This window comes from Populus nigra, chromosome 8 (assembly GCF_951802175.1).
Source record: "Populus nigra chromosome 8, ddPopNigr1.1, whole genome shotgun sequence".
Lineage (NCBI taxonomy): Eukaryota > Viridiplantae > Streptophyta > Magnoliopsida > Malpighiales > Salicaceae > Populus > Populus nigra.
The window spans coordinates 20,911,552-20,932,699 of NC_084859.1; the positions used below are offsets into that span (position 1 = coordinate 20,911,552).

Genomic DNA, 21,148 nt, shown 5'->3' on the forward strand with positions numbered 1-21,148 from the left:
GAGGTTTGAGAATATATATCATGTTCTAACCCTTCTAGCTGAATATATATTCCTCAAAGAAAATGGCAGGAAAAATCAATAATTATGGCTTTTTATGTTTTTAACATATATTTGATATAACCGAGAGAGGTTCGTTAAACATTTCACGCCATTTCTGCATCAATGTTAAATCCTTCATGAAGAGATTGATTTGGTCATCGGTCTAGCTATAGATTGTGCAGTTATCTCCTCCAGAATTAGCTTTCCTCTCCCTCAGATTACACAGCCTGTTCTATTGATCTTCATATTGGGAATCGCTGAAACTAAAACTAGTCTGAATATTAAGGGAAATTCAACGTTCTGATAAGTGACATAATGGTTTTAAATTGGAAAACATTCCGTAGAATCTCCTATAAATTTTTAATCTCAATCCAGTAGTTGAATCTTCAATTATTATTATTTTAAACTGTTATCCTGATCTTACATGACCGGATCTCTTTTCAGATTTAGACTTATCTTTCACATTTTGTTTGGGATAAATCTCTGTATAACTGCTCATAACTCTAGATCTCGCAAATAATTAATATTATAGAATAAAACTAATTATTATCTAAGAGGATCCTTTGCTTGCCATTGGAGAAATAAAACATTTTGGAATGTATATTAAAGAGGAAGAGTCTACCATTCTTGGTACATCTCTTTGGACACTAGAGGCAGAGCAAAAGTTCTAAAACTGCCGGTTGTCGAGAGCTTTTAAGTATGTAAGTTTCCATCCAACAGGCTTTTTATGATTGACGTTATGTTTTTTTTTTTTTCTAAATAATATTGTGTGAAAAATAATTTTCTCAAGAGAAAAGAATTATCAACATTATTTGCACATTTCTTTATCATACTTTTTTTGTCATGATAAAATATCATTTTTTCTAACGACAAACTCTTAGAATTCTTTTCACAAATATACAACTTATTAAGCAAATTTCATATGAAACAATATATAATAATGATTTGTTTTGATAATTAATTGATATCATTTGATACAAATAAAGTGGAACTATACAAGGCACATTATTAATAACTTTAATTAAAGAAGCTTAATACATCGCACATTATTACTGGTTAAATTGTTGCTAGTGAAGGCAAACTTAAGGCTGGAAGTTTCATCTCTTTGTTGGGTTTCGTAATTGATTTTGATTTCTCAGTGGTAACAATTTTTTTGATCTGCGTGTTTTGTTCTAATACTAGCCATCATCTCAGTTCAGTCACAGGATGGAATCTGGTATTGATAGATTAATCCAATCCGTGAAGGAAGAGCTGGAAATCTCATATGCTTTCTCCAACACATGTTGTATATATAAAGTTCCTGAGCGATTACGCGAGCTGAACGAAAAGGCCTACACACCTCGATTAGTCTCCATAGGCCCAATTCACCATTGTAACGACAAGCTACAAGCCATGGAAGACCACAAAAGAATGTACCTGCAAGAATTCATTGCCCGGACCAAGGTAAGTGTGGAGGGTTTTATTGAATTGATCAAGGAGAAGGAAACAAGATTGCGTAATTGCTATGAGGAAACCAATTGGTTTAGTAGCGAAAACTTCATAAAAATGATATTAATGGATGCTGCCTTCGTCATTATGTTTTTGCTGAAGTACAATTGCAGGAAGTCCACAGAATTCAGAGGTAGCAGAGACAGCATTTTCTATCCTCCATACAAGTGGTTTGATGTAAGGGTTGATATCTGTTTGCTTGAAAATCAGCTCCCGTTCTTCATCCTCGAGGAGTTGTGTGGACTATCCACTATACTCGGCAATTCTCCGAAACCTACACTGATTGAGCTTACTCATCGGTTCTTGTCAAATGAATGGGGTTCATGGGCAGTAGGGGAATATTGGGGGAAAATAGATTTCTCCAAAGTGAAACATTTGGTTGACTTTCTTACAATTTATCATCGGCCAACTGAACAGCAACAGCATGAGGAACTTGAGGTTCTAACCGCACCCAGTGTAAAGGAGCTCCACCAAGCAGGGGTCGAGTTTGTGCTGAGCTCAAGCAAAAATCTTCTTGACATAAAATTCGATAGAAATAAAGGGAGACTAGAATTTCCACGATTACAGTTAGAAGACGGAACAGAAATCATAATCAGGAATATGCAAGCCTTTGAGCAGTGCCATGGCCTGGAATATAGTTATGTTGGTGACTATATCTGTTTGATGGGTCTCTTTCTCGGTGCCAGTAAGGATGTGGAAATACTTGTTGAAAATCGTATTATAGATAATTGGCTATTATCTAAAGAGGAAGTGGTGAAACTCTTTCACAGTCTCAACATAGAAAATTTAGTGTCGCCAGATGGTTTTTTCTTTGAAGGTCTCATTAAAGATCTGAATGCATTCTGCGAAAGGCCATGGAACAAGTGGAAGGCAAATTTAAAGCAAAATTATTTCAATACCTCATGGGCAGCAATCTCTGTCTCAGGAGCTGTTATTCTTCTCATTCTGACTGTCATACAATCCGTCTGCTCTGTACTTCAAGTAGTTTAGCTTCTGCAATTTCAATTCTTTCATATGAATTAATCCGCATGTTGCATTAATTGTACCCATAATCCTTGTTCTCTTCTTTGTTTTGTTCTTCCAAATGACAAAGTAAAAAATTACACAAAAGGATCTAAAAAAAATAAGGGTGAAAAAAGAACATTAATTAGAGGGAAAATAAAAAATTTTAATTGGAGAATTAAATTGAATTAGAAAATAGCTTTAACAGAAGAAGAAAAAATCAAAAGAATGAGGGTTTAACTGTAAAAAATAAAACAATAAAAACTTTGATTAAAAGATGAAATTGAAAGAAAAAAATTCAATAAAATAGCAAAGAAAAAATATTAAAAATAAAAAAAATAAGGACCAAAATGAAAAATAAAACATATGAGAAATCATAATTTAAGAACTAAATTGAAAAAAAAGAACAATTCTATAAAAGGAATAAGAACAAAATAAGGAATTAAAAGAATGAAAACTAAAATTAAAAACAAAACATATGAGAAATTATAATTGAAGGACTAAATTTTAAAAAATATATATCTATAAAAGGAATAGGAATAAAATAAAAAATAAAAGGAATAAGGACTAGAACTATAAAAGGAATAAGAATAAAATAAAAAATTAAAAGAATGGGGACTAAATTAAAAAAACAAAAACTTTTCTAAAAGGAATAAGAACGAAATAAAAAATTAAAAGAAAGAGGACTGAAATTGAAAGAAAGAAAGAAAGAAAGAGGATAATGATATACTTTATATGTTAGAGGAGAGAGAAAAAAAAAGAAAACAAACAAAACAAACGACTACCATTGTAAAACCGTAGAAATTTATAATTTAAATATGCGGATGTGTAAACTCTCATGTAAACATAAGACTGAAAGTGATATGATCTCAATGAGTGATGAATACCAAGATAAGAAATAATAGATAAATAATAATATATAATGGAGGGGATGACCTCCATAAAAATGAATTTTGGTTTAGAATTGATCATAAGGACAGAGAAATTGGTAATGTGTTTTGATGGATAAAATAATGAGGAAAATGATGAAATGTTTCTAAGGAATAAGTGAGGTAATAAAGAATAAATTATAATAAAGAATAGTGCAATGAAAAGGGTAGAACTAAAGGTGCAAGCACCGATTAAAAATCAGTGACGTTACTTTGAAACGGTAATAAGTCCGGTAAACAAATAAAGGTGGAAATTTAAAAATATATATATTCCAAAATAATAAAATAAACTTAAAGGTTTAGAATTATAATTGATATGATTTTAAGTGAAGATTGAATAAGAAAATCGGGATTGTTGATGAAAAGTCATGAACTGATCAATTTTATATTAGAAAGCAGAGCTCTCAATTCAATCATCGGATTGTGATGAAATTTTGCATGAAGTCTATTAATATGTTTTCCTTCCTTGGTTAAAGATATCATTTCAATCGAAGTTCAGTAAAGACTAGCGATTTAAGTAGAAACAAACCAAATAATTTACGTAAAAAATAAAATAAAATATATAAAGACATAACTAAGGGATAAAATTGTAATTAATGGAAAAGGGTTCTATAAAATAGCAAAGAAACCAGCAGCCCAGAAAAAAAAAAAGGCGAGAGACAATAGAGAAAATTCGGCTAGAGAGAGAAGTGCATAATTTGGAGGAGCCAATAATGATTCGGTGGCCATATCTCTAGCATCCACTGTTGGATCATGCTGATTTTTGGATATATTATTCCTCTAACACTCCACTACTAACGGACCGGAGGGATTTTAAAGCACACAATGCTTTCAACATATCATCATCGTAAACTTACTGGAAAACAAAAGGAAATACACCTGTAAGGCAGTTTTGGTCGCCCACTGATTTCTCTCTCTTCCACCATTGGATCATGTTTATATTTGGATATGTGGTGCATCTAGATGTTGCCTTCATTCTGGATGGTGGAGATCGGAAACACACTCTTCGAAAAGGTTTCATTAATGTTAAACAGTAGCTCGTCAATTTTCAGGTTAACTCGGTTTTATTCAAATCTAAGAAGATCCAACTGTTGGATCATTTTGATTTTAAGATATATTGTGCACAACTCTATGATATAATTTGACCGTTGTGTGTAAAATAATAATCAGAGGTTGATGACTTATTGCGTTTTGAATCTATTGCTAGTTTTAGCAAAATTTAGAAAACTTGATTAAAAACATGTTTTGATGAAATTAGAATTGTGTGGGTGTTAGGGTTTATGGAAGATGTAATAGTAAAATATGTTATTGCTATTAATATTGTTATAGATTAAATGTGTATTCTTTATATGAGGGGAAGAATGATTATGGTGTAAGAATAGGAAGGAACATTACTATATGAACATGTTAATTGAATAAAAGGTTAACTTGTTGGTTGTGTGGATATGAATGGGATGGAGCCATGAAGAAATTGAAATGAAAGAAATTTGGAAAATAAAACATATTTAAGGTTGGCCATAAGTATATTTTTGAAAAATTAATTAGTTAATGAAGATTATCATTAATGATATAAGAATATTAATTGTTAAGGTTTGTCGTATATGTTTAATTATACGAGGAGAAAGTGAAAGAAAATGAATGGTTCATTGTTTTATTGTATTAAAAATGCTAAACAATGATAATAACATATGTAGTGTGTAAAAAAAATTAGGAGAAATTCCAAAGGGATGAGTTTCCTTATTTTGACCTAATCTTGCTATATTATAGAGGTAGGGAAATTGTATGAATGTTTTGTTTTAGAATTGGTTTAAATTTGTGATTTAATGATGTCAAATGACCTTGGATAATGTTGTTTATGCATGAAAATAAATTGGAGATTGAAAAGAATTTTCAAGGGATGAAAATCCTCGTTGTTTAAAAGTTTAGCTATAAAGAAAGGGCTATTGTGATTGTTGATTTTGAGCCTTAAAACAAAATACTTTGGAGTTGATTTCTTCATAAAAATTGTATTTCTATGTTTTAGCCTTTCATAGAGATAAATTACGTCCAAAACTGAGTTTTTACAGTTTTAGTTATGATTAAACCACTAGATAGTATTCTAGGTTGGTTAAGCTAAATTGATCGAAATTAGACAATTTTTAATCTTTGCTTGAAATTATTGTTAAGTGATGGTTTTAATAACAAAATTATAAGAATGAATATGAACATAAAAATGGATAAGAGTATGAGATTCTAAGGGAATTCCTTGTGATTAGTTTGAGAATACTAGTTGAATGAGAATTAAATAAAGTTATGATGTTAGTTGTATTGTTGATAAAAACTACATCCTTGGTAGTATAGGGGAAGCTATGGGTATTGAACAATTGCATGAAGTGGCAATACGTGCACATACTCTAGGTAGATGCATCGCACCTTGTCTTTTTAAATTGTGTAAACTTATTGATAAATTTCAGAATTTATTATTTTATTGCTTTGATAATATTGGAATGAATAAGAGTACCTTGCATACTTGGATGTGCATCGATTAGTTATGATATAATTAAAATGGATATGAGTAGGGGTGATTATTTTCGATTTGATTTTTATCAAAAAACAAAACCAAAACCAGTTTGAACCGACCGATTTTGGTTTGGTTATTTTAGAACAAAAACCGGTTTTTTTTGTTTGGCTCGGTTTTTCTGGTTTGGGTTCGGTTTGATTTTTTCGGTTTCAAGGATATAAAACCAAAACTGAACCAAATCGATCGGTTTTTTAAAAAATTTAATCGGTTTAATCGGTTTTTTTTATTATTTTTTTTTATTTTCTCGATTTTTCAGTTTTTTTGCTCACCCCTAGATATGAGTACCTGATGTAGATTTACATGTATCAAACTTGTGATGATATTATTGGAATGAATAAGAGTACCTTGTGTACAACAATATACCTCCATTAGTTAGGATAATGTTTGAACGAATATGAGTATCTTGCATGCATTGTTATGTATCAAATTAATTATGTTATTATTAGGATGAATACAATTACCTTACATTGATAGGTATGGAATTAGCCATAATAACTTTAGAATAGATGTAATTATCTTACATACCATTGTATAGATTGGATATACACAATGACTTTGAGATTGAAGGAGAAATGATAGATAATTGGTCACCATAGTGTTGGTGGCTAAAGATACATTACAATGATACTTACCATTATGATGAGGATGGCTAAGGGTATAAATTGATACTTGGCACTGTGATGAGGGTGACCAAGGTTATATGAATGATGCTTAGTGACTATAATGTTAATAACTAAGAATGTGTGCGAATGATACTTGAAAACCGTGGTTATAATGCATATGATGTTAATTAGCAAAATGAAAGGGGATTGGTACGAATAAAAGATTCAAATGACATTGATTAGCTATCCAGTTTTGGATAACTAATGGTATCAATGGGGTTCTATTGGTACCGGCATTTCAGATGACATTGATTAACTATCCGGATTTGGATAGCTAATGGTATCGAAAAGGTTTCATTGGTGCCAACATTTCTTAAATTGCTTAGTCGATCCCGATCAATTGAGTGACTAATGATGTTAGTAAAGATTACTAACATTGGCATGGTTACTCATAGTTTAGTGAAAAAGATAAGTTGATTAACTATTCTGGGTCGAGAGTAGCTAATGATATCAATAGGTCACATTGGTATCGACAATCAATTCTGATATGATTAACTACTTCAAGTAAAGAGGCCAATGATATCAAGGGTTCTTAACATCGATAACTTTGATGGTAAACCAGATATGAATAAGATTTGATTAACTATTATGAGAAATGAATAGTTAATGATATTAATCGATTGTATTAATATCGGCATGTAAATGTAATTGATTAGTCTAACCCAATATTGAGAGACTAATGATACTAATGAGATTTATTAGTGTCGGTAATTACCTTCCATAAAATAGGAGGGAAAATATTGATTGGTTATTCCAAAAGAATGAGATAAGCTAATGATACTAAGAGAGCAATATCTTGGTATCAAGTGAAAATTGATTTATAAGGAGATTGTAACAACCTCGATTTTCCAAAAAAAATTACCTGAAAATTTTCAATATATCATGGAAAAAGGACGTAGAAATACAGGGTTGTTATAACCATACACCTACATGCGCCACACAATGTAAATGAGGACATGATTGCATATCCAGGGAGACAATGAATAGCCAAATTTGACTGCTAAGTGGCATTACATGCACCCTTTGAATGACGCGGACGGCACCCACTTGTTGGCGCGTGTGCATGCATTAGAAACCTTTTTTATTAAAATATTCCAAAGAAAATGTGAAAATACCGAAATGTCTCTATGATCATTTTAATTACACAAAATATTCATGTGAAAGTATGAAAACACCTTAAATATAAAACTTATTTTTTTCTATTTTTTCTAATGTTAAAAATGTGATTTCACTGTATATGGATAATGGAAAAAACTTAAAACTATTGTCCCATAGCTTAATAATTTTTTGATCCTGGAAGTAAAGAAATATTTTTATTATAAAAAAGCTTGTGAAAAATCATGAAAGTCCTTAGTCAATAGTTCTACTATATAATTTTTTGATCCTAGGAGCAATGAAATATTTTTATTGTAAAAAAGCTTTTGTTGACTCTTGGCTAAAAAATATTTCTAGTACTATATAAAAAATAGAAATGACACATGTATCTCTAAATAATTTTTTAATGGCCAATGAGCTAGTAGAAAATATCAAAAACCCTAGCCTTAAGGCTTAATTTTCACAACTCAAGAACAAAATAATAATTTCATTATAGCAATTAATGTTTGGTACAGTGAAACTCCCGCTGTTTAAAATTTTTGTTAAATTTTTTATGTAATTTAATGAGGAGATTCAACACAGTTCCATTGGGGTGCAGTGTTTCTTCCCCTTGTTCGGCAATAATTTTTATCACAGAACAGCTGAAACAGAAGGAAAACCTTGAAAAATTGTAAGAACCTCGTATCTCTAAGCATCAAAAACCCTAACTTTCCCTTGTTTTCTTGAGAAACAAGCAGAACCCCAAGATCCCAATTTCCCAATCCACTCATTTCAATGGCTCGCACGAAGCAAACAGCGAGAAAGTCCACTGGAGGGAAAGCTCCAAGGAAGCAACTAGCCACGAAGGCAGCCAGGAAGTCAGCTCCAGCCACCGGAGGAGTGAAGAAGCCCCACCGTTTCAGGCCAGGAACAGTGGCTTTGAGAGAGATCAGGAAGTACCAGAAGAGCACTGAGCTGTTGATAAGGAAGCTTCCATTTCAAAGGCTGGTGAGGGAAATAGCCCAAGATTTCAAGACGGATTTGAGGTTCCAAAGCAGCGCAGTGGCTGCCCTTCAGGAGGCGGCAGAGGCGTATCTTGTTGGGTTGTTTGAGGATACCAACTTGTGTGCTATTCATGCTAAGAGGGTAACCATTATGCCTAAGGATATCCAATTGGCCCGAAGGATTAGAGGAGAGAGGGCTTAATTGTAAAACTTTTCCAGATTAAATGAGAAATTGCATTGCTTAATTTGGATTCTACTTGATGATTTCTCTTTAAATCTCTCTCTAATCAATCTTGTTCCCAAATGGAAAGGATAGAGCATCTTATGCATTGTATTGATCACGCTCCATGGTTCATAGGATTAAAATCACGAAGAAGTAATTATATCTCAAATCTTTAGGATTTTCTACTAATTCGAGCAATAGCACAATTTTAAAAAAATATATTATATCTAAAAATACATCAAATTGATGTATTTTTAAATTTATTAGATGGTTTTGCTACAACCACATAAAAATCACTTGAAAATAATCAAATCAACGAATTTTTTCATGTTAAGAAGAACTCTCACTCAATCAGGCTGCCAAACACATAATTAGCCACTTGAGAAACATCTAACAACCTTAGCTGTATGTTATGGCGTTAATCTCTGGCAACGATATTGCAACGGAGGAACTGGACAAACTTGATCACTCGAGCATTGTATTGATGGTATATTATACAAGAAGAAGATCATGCTCTCCCTAGGCCTCACCAACTGGACAAATATGTTGGGGCGGGGGAGAGAGGGACTTCAAAGGGAAATAAATGAAAAATAAGAAGCGGAATCGAAAATTAGGTTTAAATGGGGTTTATTTATATTTAGAAAATTATGAGAGAGGCGCGCACGTGATATGGGCGTGCGTGAGGAGGCGGTGATGTTAGAAATTTTGTGAATGAGGTATTTTGTACTCTTTTTTTTTTTTTTATCGTGGGGTGTCCGGGCCAGCTTGCGCGCACCATGACTATTCCCATGACCCACTAAGCATCCTGCAAGCCCAGTGAGCAGGTAAGGCACCGTGGGGGTGACAGACGTGTACATAGAAGATCGAACTCGGGACGGGGGCGGAACAAGTCACACGGTTGACCACTGAGCCAGACCCTCAAGTGCGGTATTGTGTACTCTTCTTTTCTACCGTCATGGAGATAGAGAAGTGGATAAGATAAATTTAGTCCTTAGAGTTATTAAAATTTAATAATTCATCCTTACTATATTGAAAAATAGTTATTGAGGACCTAACCAACCCAAAACTTGAACCAATAAAAATAGTTATTGAGGACCTAACCAACCCAAAACTTGAACCAATCTAGATTAAATAAAAATCAAATAAAAATACTTGACTAACCCATAAAAAAACTGCTAACTTGATTAAAATCTTATCTTTAACCCGTTAATTTTTCTTGAAATTGTTTTTGTTAAAACAATGCAATTTTATTTTTTTAAAAAAAATTAGATTTCAACCCTCCTCTCAAAATACATCTTTTTTAAAAAAAAAAAAAATTGTCAATGGGGTTGAGGGCTAGCTTTTGCCGGATCAATCTAATTTTTTTTTTTAATTTTTTTATTTGAACTTGAACCGAACCTCCAAGACAATAGAGGTTTCACAGCTATGCTAAAATGGGACCAAAGCCAGATGTACCAAACGAGAGATTTGGATGGGGTTAAAAAGATGTTTCCCGCAGAGGTTTAATAGTTTTTTTGGTTTTTCTGAAAATATGTTCAAACAGTTGTCTTACAGAGGTCACATTTATCCTGTGAAACTATTTATATCAAACACTTAGTAGCCATTACATCTCCTACCATTTGATTCAAATCATTTTGCATCTCAACTCAACCCTTGAGAGGTTTCCAATCATGCAACATGATTTTATAGATGCACTTCCAACTATCCTCCAGAACGAAATTGAAGTTACCTGTTAAAGCTTTGTGAGTAGCTCCAGGTCAACAAACAAGCTCATCTCCTTGATGCTGTTTCCCCTAAATGACACAAGAATACTTGGATGATGCCAAGCACAAGCAACCAAGTAACTCGCTAGCTAGCTCGGAAATCCAGGAAATGATGCAGCTTATGGGTTTCGAAAAGAGATTTACTTTTAGTAACCCAATCCTTCTCAAGAAGACCTGCTTTGGTGCTCGTGAGCATCTCATCATGGAAAGTAGACACAATGCCGTAGATTGAGTTCCTTGGCACATCAGCCATGGCACAAGTTTTTGCATGTAGAGGACCACTTCTCTTTTGTGCTGTCGCAACATCTCTTCTTCCTGTACCTGAAGTATTCCATTTAATAGTAACTGGCCCCATCAAATGTTGGGGTTGCAAGCTTGTCTTCTTTTCCATTACTGGGTTTTAAGTGTTTCTTAGGCGAGGAAGCAGAATTTGATAGCCTGGAACTCAACTATGTAATTGTTTTATGCTATAGTTTTGTGTTCTAATTGATATATCGGCCTGAAATACTGTTGTGCATACTGGACCGAAAGGAAACACAAATAAAACACAAACAAGCAGATTTATGTGGTTTCCCAAAACCGGGTACGTCCACGGAGGCAGCAGATTGTATATTATTGGAGGAATGATACAAACACTCAACTCAATCCAGTACAATCCCACAAAACCCAGTGTTTCACTCTTACACTCGATGTTTCTCTCAAATCTGCACTCTTTCACTCTCACAGTTGCATTATTTTCTTCTGCACACTTGCACACACACTGCAATCTTCCTCTCTCTTTCCTATATGTTTACATGAGAAAGGAAAGCATAAATATAGTGGCTGAAAAGGAGAGGGTGGTTGATGGTTGTTGAGAAAAATGTTGACAATTTGCAAATGTCGACAATTTGCTACAAATCTCCACCTTGACAAGATATTTCCATTCAATCCTCGTGATCAATCAATGCTGCCTCTAACGCGCCGTATGGCGCTGCACCCTGAAGGTGCTCAACGCCGAGAGATGTTGACCAAGTCCAAACAATGTTGGAACTTGATCCCTGAGACACATTTTATGAGCATGTCAGCTGGATTATCTGCAGTACCAATCTTCTGTAGCAGAATATCCCCTTCATCCACAATTTCTCGAACAAAATGAAATCAAACATCGATGTGCTTGGTGTGGGAATGATGAACCTGATTCTTTGCAAGACAAATAGCACTTTGACTATCACAATAGACATCCATGTGCTCTTGAACAATTCCCAAATCTTCAATCAACCTATGTAACCAAATAGCTTCCTTGAAAGCTTCTGTTACTGCCATGTACTCTGCCTCAGTTGTTGACAAAGCTACTGTTGATTATAACGTTGACCTCCAACTTATAGGCCCTTTAGCAAGTGTAAACACATAGCCTGTTATGGAACGACGTTTGTCTAAGTCACCAGCATAGTGCGAGTCCACATAACCAACTAAATTTTGCCCGAGTCTATCATCCCTCTCAAACTTCAAACCAATATCAGTTGTGCCATGAATGTATCGTAAAATCCACTTAACTGTCTGCCAGTGGCCCTTTCCCGGATCATGCATATACCTGCTCACCATACTGACAGCATGTGAAATATCTGGTCTCGTACAAACCATTGCATACGTTAATGCATCAACTGCATTTGCATAAGGAATTTGAGCCATATGTTTGCGCTCTTCCTCTGTGCGTGGAGACATTGAAGCACTTAGCTTAAAATGAGGAGCTAAAGGTGTGCTTACAGGCTTGGTCTTACCATCTACCCCAAATCTCTGTAGAATTTTCTTCAAGTATTGGGTATGTGTCAAATAGACTGTGCCTTTTCTTCTATCTCTCTGAATCTCCATGCCAAGAATCTTCTTAGCTTCTCCAAGGTCCTTCATTTCAAACTCAGTTCTCAATTGAGCTTTCAGTCTATCAATCTCCACCTTGCTCTTCGATGCGATCAACATATCATCCACATATAAGAGCAAATAGATGAAAGAACCATTAAGAAGTTTGCGAAAATATACACAGTGATCAAACTGACTCCGTATGTATCTATGTTCTGCCATGAACTTATCAAATCGCTTATACCACTGGCGAGGAGATTGTTTCAATCCGTATAATGACTTCTTCAGTTTACAAGCCCAATTCTCTTTCCCAGTGACTTTGAAACCATCTGGCTGAGATATGTAAATTTCCTCTTCCAAATCTCCATGTAGGAAGGCAGTTTTCACATCAAGTTGGGCTAACTCCAAATCAAACTGTGCAACCAAGGCTAGTAGAATACGAATTGATGAATGCTTAACAACTGGAGAGAATACCTCATTATAATCTATCCCCTCCTTCTGAGCATAGCCTTTTGCTACCAATCTTGCTTTGAATTGGATGTTGTCTTTTCTAGGATTACCTTCCTTCTTGGCATATACCCACTTGCAACCAATTGTCTTCTTTCCTTTAGGGAGTTGTACCAAATCCCAAGTCTGATTCTTGTAGAGAGATTTCATCTCTTCATCCATTGCCTCTTTCCATTTTGTACTTTCTACACTCTGTACTGCTTCTTTGTAGGTGTAGGGGATTCCATCATCAATCACCGGAAGTGCATAAGCCACCATATTACAATACCGAGCAGGTTTCTTGATAACTCTTTTTGGTCTACTCGTTGCAATGGATTCTTGTTGTGTGGTTGCTGGAGTTGTTGCATCCTCTTCATCTGAACTTTCATCTGAATCTCCTTCAGTAGGGATTGTCTGAACAGTTTTTATAGGGATGACTGAAGTCTCCAACTCCACCTGTTGTGCATCACCAGACTGTTTTTCCTTCTCCTGTGATTTCTCTTGATGTAACATGCTAGACTCATCAAAAGTGACATCTCTACTCAAAATCACTTTCTTTGATTCAGAACACCAGAGTCTGTAACCTTTTACTCCTCCACTAAAGCCCAAAAATATAGCTTTCTTGGCTCTAGGATCTAGCTTGGACTCAGTAACATGATAATATGTTGAGCAACCAAATATACGCATAGAGTCATAATCATTTGAAGGAGAGCCTGACCATACCTCCAAGAGGGTTCTTCCATTTAATGCTGCTGAAGGTAACCGGTTAACAATATGACGAGCATAGCTTAATGCCTCGCCCCAAAACACTTTGCTTAGTCCCGAATGTGATAGCATACATCGGACTTTCTCCACCAATGTGCGGTTCATGCGTTCTGCTACTCCATTCTGTTGTGGTGTTTTGCGAATAGTAAAATGTCGCTTGATCCCTTCATCCTGAGAAACTTCAAAGAAAGGATCTGAAGTGTACTCACCACCATTATCTGACCGAAGAGTCTTAACTCTCCTTCCAGTTTGAGTCTCCACCATTTTCTTCCATTTCAGAAAGATATCAAGGACCTCATCCTTGTGTTTCATCATGTACACCCATACTCGTCTTGAGAAATCATCAATAAAAGTAACAAACCAACGATTACCTCCAAGAGATTCATTCTTTGAAGGTCCCCATACGTCTGTGTGAACATAATCTAGGATCCCTTTTGTGTTGTGTACCGCAGTGCCAAACTTGACCCTTGTCTGTTTTCCAAGAACACAATGCTCACAGAACCCATGCTTCCCAGTCTTGGCGCCTTTTAATAGACCTTGCTTGACTAATCCTTGCAAAGCTAGGATCCCTTTTGTGTTGTGTACCGCAGTGCCAAACTTGACCCTTGTCTGTTTTCCAAGAACACAATGCTCACAGAACCCATGCTTCCCAGTCTTGGCGCGTTTTAATAGACCTTGCTTGACTAATCCTTGCAAAGCTTTTTCACCAGCATGCCCTAAACGCATGTGCCAAAGTCTGGAATTATCTGCTTCATCATCTTCTATGCTCTTGGAGACAGCTGCTGTACCAGAAACTGTAGATCCATCCAGGAAATATAAGTTTCCTTTCCTCGTGCCTCTTAAGATAACTAATGCACCACGGATTGCTCTTAAGACTCCATCATACATGATAATCTTATAACCACTGGATTCTAGGACTCCAAGTGAGAAGAGATTTTTCTTCAAATCAGGTACATACCGTACATCTGTTAGTGTCTTGACTACCCTATTATGCATCTTCAGATGGATAGTCCCAATCCCTTTGATCTCACTAACATCATCATTACCCATCAACACAACTCCTCCATCGAACTCCTCGAGTCTCGAGAATAAGTGCTTGTTAGGGCACATGTGATAGGAACATGCAGAATCAAGAATCCATTCACCAGAATGGTTTTCTGGTGATGAGACCATGAATGCAGAGTCTCGTTTATCCTCATCTCTTGCAACGTTCACAGTTGGTTCATCTTTTTCCTTGTTGCCCTTAATTGGACAATCTTTCTTCCAGTGCCCTTTTTTGTGACAAAAGGCACACTCATTTTTTGCAAGATATCATCTGTTTGATGATTCTCCTCTGGATTTTGAGCGAGATCTCCCTCGCCCTCTAAATCTTCTGGGGTTTGTTCTGCCTCTAACTGTCAATGCTTCTGATGTTGACTCTTTGTGAACAATCTGGTCCTTCTTCCGGTACTCATTGTTCACCAAAGCATTGGACACATCAATGAATTTAATCTTTTCTTTACCATACAGTAAAGTGGTGACGAGATGTTCATATGTGTCAGGCAGTGAATTCAATAACAACAGAGCTTTATCTTCATCATCGATTTCCACATCTAAATTCTTCAAATCAGCTATCATTTTATTGAAATCATTCAGATGCTCATTCATAGAAGTACCTTTCTTGTGCTGAAACCGGAAGATTCTTTTCTTCAAGTAGAGACGATTCTCTATACTCTTCTTCATAAACTTGTCCTCCAGTGCTTGCCATAATTCCTTTGCAGAGTTTTGTTCTGAAAAGGCGTACTTCTGATCCTTTACAAGACAAAGTCGGATGGAATTGCAAGCCAACCGATTTATCCTTTCCCAGCTTTTATCATCCAGATCCTCTGGTTTATCTTCTAGAGTGAAATCTAAATTCATTTGGACAAGCATATCCATGACTTCACATTTCCACATGCCAAAATTACCTTTCCCATCAAACTTCTCCACCTCAAATTTGGTACTCGATACCGGGATGTATTGTGGAGGTATACTAGCATTCCCTGCTGATTTTTCTTCTGGAATATCAGCCATTAGGACGTCTTTGGATTACAAATGGAATCCCGAACTTGTTAAAACACACACTTTTATGCTCAAAAGTGCCAAAACAGTAACTTCGGTATGCTGTTTAACAAAACGGACACCACGGTTGCATCCGGAATGGTTGAAAATGCTAGAAACCAACTTGACTCGGCCAAAAACGGGTCAAAAAATCAATGAGTTGGCCAAAAAACCAATCTGACCGAGTTAACTCAGGGAAGGAATATTCTGTCTCTGATAAAGAATATTCTGTCACAGGAATATTCTCTTACTGGTAACGGAATATTCTTATTCTGTCAAGAGAATATTCTGTCACTGTTAGATGACGTGTCTGATGACAGGGCTGATGACAGGGCGATGTGGACCCTCTGTTGATGACGTGGATGATGACTCATCGCCTACGTGTCGGATGACGTAGCTGTCTTCTCAGGCGAGAATTCCGGCACTGACTGTTTTTTCTGGTAGATTTCCGGCGAAACTTCGGCGAGCTCTACAGGGCTCGTTTCAACTCTGATTTAGACGATCTTTATATCGCCGGACTCGTATTGACGAGAGGAATCTCCGCAGCTGGTCAAAATCAAGATCTAAGAACTTTGAAAATTCTGCAACTTTGAACAGAGAGCTGAAAAACGTGTTTTTCTGTGTTTAATCTTTCCTAATGCTCTGATACCAATTTGTTGTGCATACTGGACCGAAAGGAAACACAAATAAAACACAAACAAGCAGATTTATGTGGTTCCCCAAAACCGGGTACGTCCACGGAGGCAGCAGATTGTATATTATTGGAGGAATGATACAAACACTCAACTCAATCCAGTACAATCCCACAAAACCCAGTGTTTCACTCTTACACTCGATGTTTCTCTCAAATCTGCACTCTTTCACTCTCACAGTTGCATTATTTTCTTCTGCACACTTGCACACACACTGCAATCTTCCTCTCTCGTTCCTATATGTTTACATGAGAAAGGAAAGCATAAATATAGTGGCTGAAAAGGAGAGGGTGGTTGATGGTTGTTGAGAAAAATGTTGACAATTTGCAAATGTCGACCATTTGCTACAAATACATCAGTATAATCGATCACTTTAGATGTGATATTGTTCCTTGGACATATTTCTAAGGCTTTCAAGAACTAGGAGAGTTCACTCGAATGAAAGCATAAACATGAATGATTTCTCTAGTTGGATTATGCAGAGTGTTAAGTACAGACTTCAGAATGCTCTCATCCTTCAGAAAGCTATTTCTAATGCTAGCTTAACTTAAGCTTGTAGTAACTGGGATCTCTTGTAATTTCAGTTCAGTTTTCTATGATTCTTCTTATCTTTTTCAGTAGGGTTGAGCTAGCACTTGAGTTCCTTTTTTCTTTAATGAAAGATTTAAAGAAAAATTAGAAAGTGTTGTAATTTGTGATTTGCTGATGCTAAAACTAGCAATCATCGTGATCCGCAGAATGGAGATAATTGGGACATCAAGCGAGAAGATGAAGACAGGCGATCACGTTTCGATTGATATTTACAAGTTAGGGAAGACTATGAGAGAGGAGTTGGAGATCTTGCATCCCTTACTTGATGACTGTTGCATTTACAGGGTTCCTAAGCGGTTGCCAGTGTTCAATGAAAAGGCCTACACACCACAAGTTGTCTCTATCGGCCCACTTCAGAATTGAAAGCAATGGAAGAGTGCTAAAGAAGGTATCAGAAAGGTTTTCTTGCGTGGAGTGAATTAAGCTTGGAGGATTTGATTGGAGTTACTGAGATGGAAGAGACAAGGCTTCGTAATTGTTATGCGGAAGCAATTGAACTCAGTAGTGATGTTTTTGTGAAGATGATGCTGCTAGATGCCGCCTTCATCATTATGATCATGCTGAAAAACTATTTTCTAGACTTCCAGAGCAGCAACGATCGTATTTTCAGCAGACCATGGATGATTCATGATATAAGGTTTAACATGATCTTGCTTGAAAATCAGCTTCCATTCTTTTTTCTTAATGACTTGCTTAAGCTATCCAACCCTTATAAAGGATATTCCTTGATTGCATTTACCCACGGGTTCTTGAAAGGTGCATTGGGTTCATGGGTGACAGATAACACATTAAATGGTATCAATTCCTCAGAAGTGCAACATTTTGTAGACTTTCTAAGAATTTGTCAGCAGCCAACAAAGCTTCCTCAGCCAAGGAAACTCAAAACTCTAAACATGCCGAGTGCAGCAGAGCTCCGTCAAGCTGGAGTCAAGTTTAAGCTGGGGTCGAGCAAGAATCTATTTGACGTAAAATTCAATAAAAGTAGAGGGAGACTGGAAATTCCGGACCTTTGAAGCATGTGCTTTATGCTATACTTGAAACGAGGTTTGAGAATATATATTATATTCTAACCCTCCCAGTGCTGAATATTCCTCAAAGAAAATGGCGGGCGAAATCAACAATTATGGCTTTGTATGGTTTTAATTAACTACAAGTGCAAATCCATTTGATAGAACAGAGAGCTGGTTCGCTAAACATTTCACGCCATTTCAGCATCAATGTTAAATACTTAATATGATCTCGTCCAGAATTAGCTTTCCTCTCCCTCGGATTACGTAGCCTGGTCTCTTGATCTTCATTTTGTGGATCGCTGAAACTAGTTTGAATATTACAGGAGATCCAACTGTCTGACAAGTAACAAAGTGGTTTTTAATTGGAGAATTTCTTGTAAAAATTGGAGCTTAATTTAAAAGTAAGTCTCCAATTAACATCATTTTATGTCGTTATTTTAGTTTCGCATGACCGTATCTCTTTTTAGATTTAGGCTTATCCCTTTAGTCTAGCATTTTGTTTGGAGTAAATTTCTATATAACTATGTAAAATTAATCTCAAATCTCTATAAACATAATTATTATAAAAAGAGGATCCTTTGCTTGCCATTGTAGAAATAAAACATTTTGGAATGTATATTAAAGAGGGAGAATCTACCATTCTTGGCACATCTCCTTGGACACTAGAGGCAGAGCAAAAGTTCTAAAACTGTCGGTTGTCGAGAGCTTTTAGGTATGTAAGTTTCTATCCAGCAGGCTTTTTATGATTGACATTATGTTTTTTTTTTTTTTTGTTCTAAATAATATTGTGTGAAAAATAATTTTCTCAAGAGAAAAGAATTATCAACACTATTTGCACATTTCTTTATCATACTTTTTTTGTCATGATAAAATATCGTTTTTTCTAACGACAAACTGTTGGAATTCTTTTCACAAATTTATATACAACTTATTAAGCAAATTTCATAAGAAACAATATAAAATAATTATTTATTTTAATAATTAATTTATATAATTTGATACAAATTATGTGGAACAGACAAGGCACATTATTAATAATTTTAATTAAAGAAATTTAAATATATCACTTAATTTGTATCACTTGGGCCCATATATATATTGAAGGTTGATTTGTTGCTAGAGAAGGCAATCTTTTTTGGGTTTTGTAAATGCATGTGTTTTCTCTGTTGTTTTGTTCTAATACTAGCTATCATCTCAATTCTGTCACAGGATGGAAACTGTTGGAACATCAAGCACTAATGATGAGCCGAGTCACCAAGTTTCGCTTGATATTGACAGATTAGCCCAATCCGTGAAGAAAGAGCTGCAAATCTCATATGCTTTCTCCGACACATGTTGTATATATAAAGTTCCTGAGCGATTACGCGAGCTGAACGAAAAGGCCTACACGCCTCGTGTAGTCTCCATAGGCCCAATTCACCATGGTAAAGAGAAGCTAAAAGCCATGGAAGACCACAAAAGAATGTACCTGCAAGAATTCCTTGCCCGGAGCGAGGTAAGTGTAGAGGGTTTTATTGAATTTATTGAGGAGAACGAAACAAGATTGCGTAATTGCTATGCGGAAACCATTGAGTTTTGTAGCGAATACTTCATAAAAATGATATTAATGGATGCTGCCTTCGTCATTATGTTTTTGCTGAAGTGCAAGTACACAGACTTCAGAGGAAGCAGAGACAGCATTTTCTATCCTCCATACAAGAATTTAGAAGTAGGGCATGATATGTTTTTGCTTGAAAATCAGCTCCCGTTCTTCATCCTCCAAGACTTGTGTAGACTATCCACTATAGTCGGCAATTCTCCAAAAGCTACACTGATTGAGCTTACTCATTGGTTCTTTTCACGTGAATGGGGTTCATGGGCAGTAGGGGAATATTTGGGGAGAGTAGATTTCTCCGAAGTGAAACATTTGGTTGACTTTCTTACAATTTATCATCGGCCAACTGAACAGCAACGGTATGAGGAACATGAGCTTCTAACCGCACCCAGTGTAAAGGAGCTCCAGCAAGCAGGGGTCAAGTTTGTGCTGAGCTCAAGCAAAAATCTTCTTGACATAAAATTCGATAGAAATAAAGGGAGACTGGCGATCCCACTATTAAAGTTAGATCGCGGAGCAGAAATCATAATCTGGAATATGCAAGCCTTTGAGCAGTGCCATAGCTTGAAATATGATTATGTTTGTGACTATATCCGTTTGATGGGTCTCTTTGTCAGTGCCAGTAAGGATGTGGAAATACTTGTTGAAAAGCGTATTATAGAAAACTTCCTAACATCTAAAGAGGAAGTGGTAAAACTCTTTTACAATCTCCAGAAAGAAAATTTTGTTAATGGTTTTCGCTTTGAAGGTCTCATTAAAGATCTGAATGCATTCTGCGAAAGGCCATGGAACAAGTGGAAGGCAAATTTAAAGCAAAATTATTTCAATACCCCATGGGCAGCAGTCTCTGTATCAGGAGCTGTTATTGTTCTCATTCTGACTGTCATCCAATCCGTCTGCTCTATACTTCAAGTAGTTTAGCTTCTGCAATTTCAAATCTTTCATATGAATTAATCCGCATGTTGCATTAATTGTACCCATAATCCTTGTTCTCTTCTTTCTTTTCTTCTTCTAAATGACAAAGTTGTTTCAGTAGAAATTCCAAGCAATGAAAGACTGTATAATTTGTTCAGATTGTCTCTTGGAAACTGAAATTGTTTTTATCTATTCTATGCTTTTTACAGGCATGCATGAGATTTACTGAATTTATTTATTTAAATTAATAAAAAATAAATATAAATAAAATTAATTGAATAAACTTACGTCCTAAAAAATATTATGCAAGACCCAACAAATTAACAATACTATTTAAAAATAAATATTTTTTATTTTGAAAAATAAAGTTAACTTGTATAAAACAAAAAAAAATTACAGATAAATTTGAATAATATCTTGAAAAATCAAACACAAACAA

At 35.5% G+C, this 21,148-nt stretch overlaps 4 protein-coding genes across 10 annotated transcripts; all 4 read left to right on the forward strand.

Moving 5' to 3' along the window:
• Positions 1–609: 609 nt before the first annotated feature.
• Positions 610–2,592, forward strand: LOC133701342 (UPF0481 protein At3g47200-like). 7 transcript variants are annotated; one of them, XM_062125232.1, is made up of 3 exons: positions 667–740; positions 1,234–1,482; positions 1,630–2,592. In XM_062125232.1, exons 2-3 carry the CDS (start codon positions 1,246–1,248, stop codon positions 2,515–2,517), a joined length of 1,125 nt encoding a protein of 374 aa, XP_061981216.1. In that variant the 5' UTR covers positions 667–740; positions 1,234–1,245; the 3' UTR covers positions 2,518–2,592. The 7 variants fall into 7 exon arrangements, with proteins under 7 accessions (XP_061981215.1, XP_061981212.1, XP_061981216.1 ...); XM_062125231.1 differs by having other exon boundaries at positions 610–736; positions 1,239–2,592; XM_062125228.1 differs by having other exon boundaries at positions 666–740; positions 1,239–2,592.
• A 5,788-nt stretch (positions 2,593–8,380) lies between these two features.
• Positions 8,381–9,014, forward strand: LOC133700660 (histone H3.2). The gene has a single exon (XM_062124253.1). It carries the CDS (start codon positions 8,550–8,552, stop codon positions 8,958–8,960), a length of 411 nt encoding a protein of 136 aa, XP_061980237.1. The 5' UTR covers positions 8,381–8,549; the 3' UTR covers positions 8,961–9,014.
• An 8,323-nt stretch (positions 9,015–17,337) lies between these two features.
• Positions 17,338–18,203, forward strand: LOC133702025 (UPF0481 protein At3g47200-like). The gene is made up of 2 exons (XM_062126204.1): positions 17,338–17,536; positions 17,635–18,203. Exons 1-2 carry the CDS (start codon positions 17,338–17,340, stop codon positions 18,201–18,203), a joined length of 768 nt encoding a protein of 255 aa, XP_061982188.1.
• Positions 18,204–19,334: 1,131 nt separating this feature from the next.
• Positions 19,335–20,866, forward strand: LOC133700658 (UPF0481 protein At3g47200-like). The gene has a single exon (XM_062124251.1). The coding sequence runs from the start codon at positions 19,411–19,413 to the stop codon at positions 20,713–20,715; it is 1,305 nt and encodes a 434-aa protein (XP_061980235.1). The 5' UTR covers positions 19,335–19,410; the 3' UTR covers positions 20,716–20,866.
• The last annotated feature ends 282 nt before the right edge of the window (positions 20,867–21,148 follow it).

What these genes read in the sequence shown, in the direction of transcription:
- LOC133702025 (XM_062126204.1), top strand. Translation starts at nt 17,338, where the DNA reads ATGGAGATAATTGGGACATCAAGCGAGAAGATGAAGACAGGCGATCAC. An exon ending in ACCACAAGTTGTCTCTATCG is followed by an intron (nt 17,537 to 17,634) that starts GCCCACTTCAGA and finishes ATTTGATTGGAG; the next exon opens with TTACTGAGATGGAAGAGACA.
- LOC133700658 (XM_062124251.1), top strand. Translation starts at nt 19,411, where the DNA reads ATGGAAACTGTTGGAACATCAAGCACTAATGATGAGCCGAGTCACCAA.
- LOC133701342 (XM_062125231.1), top strand. Translation starts at nt 1,246, where the DNA reads ATGGAATCTGGTATTGATAGATTAATCCAATCCGTGAAGGAAGAGCTG.
- LOC133700660 (XM_062124253.1), top strand. Translation starts at nt 8,550, where the DNA reads ATGGCTCGCACGAAGCAAACAGCGAGAAAGTCCACTGGAGGGAAAGCT.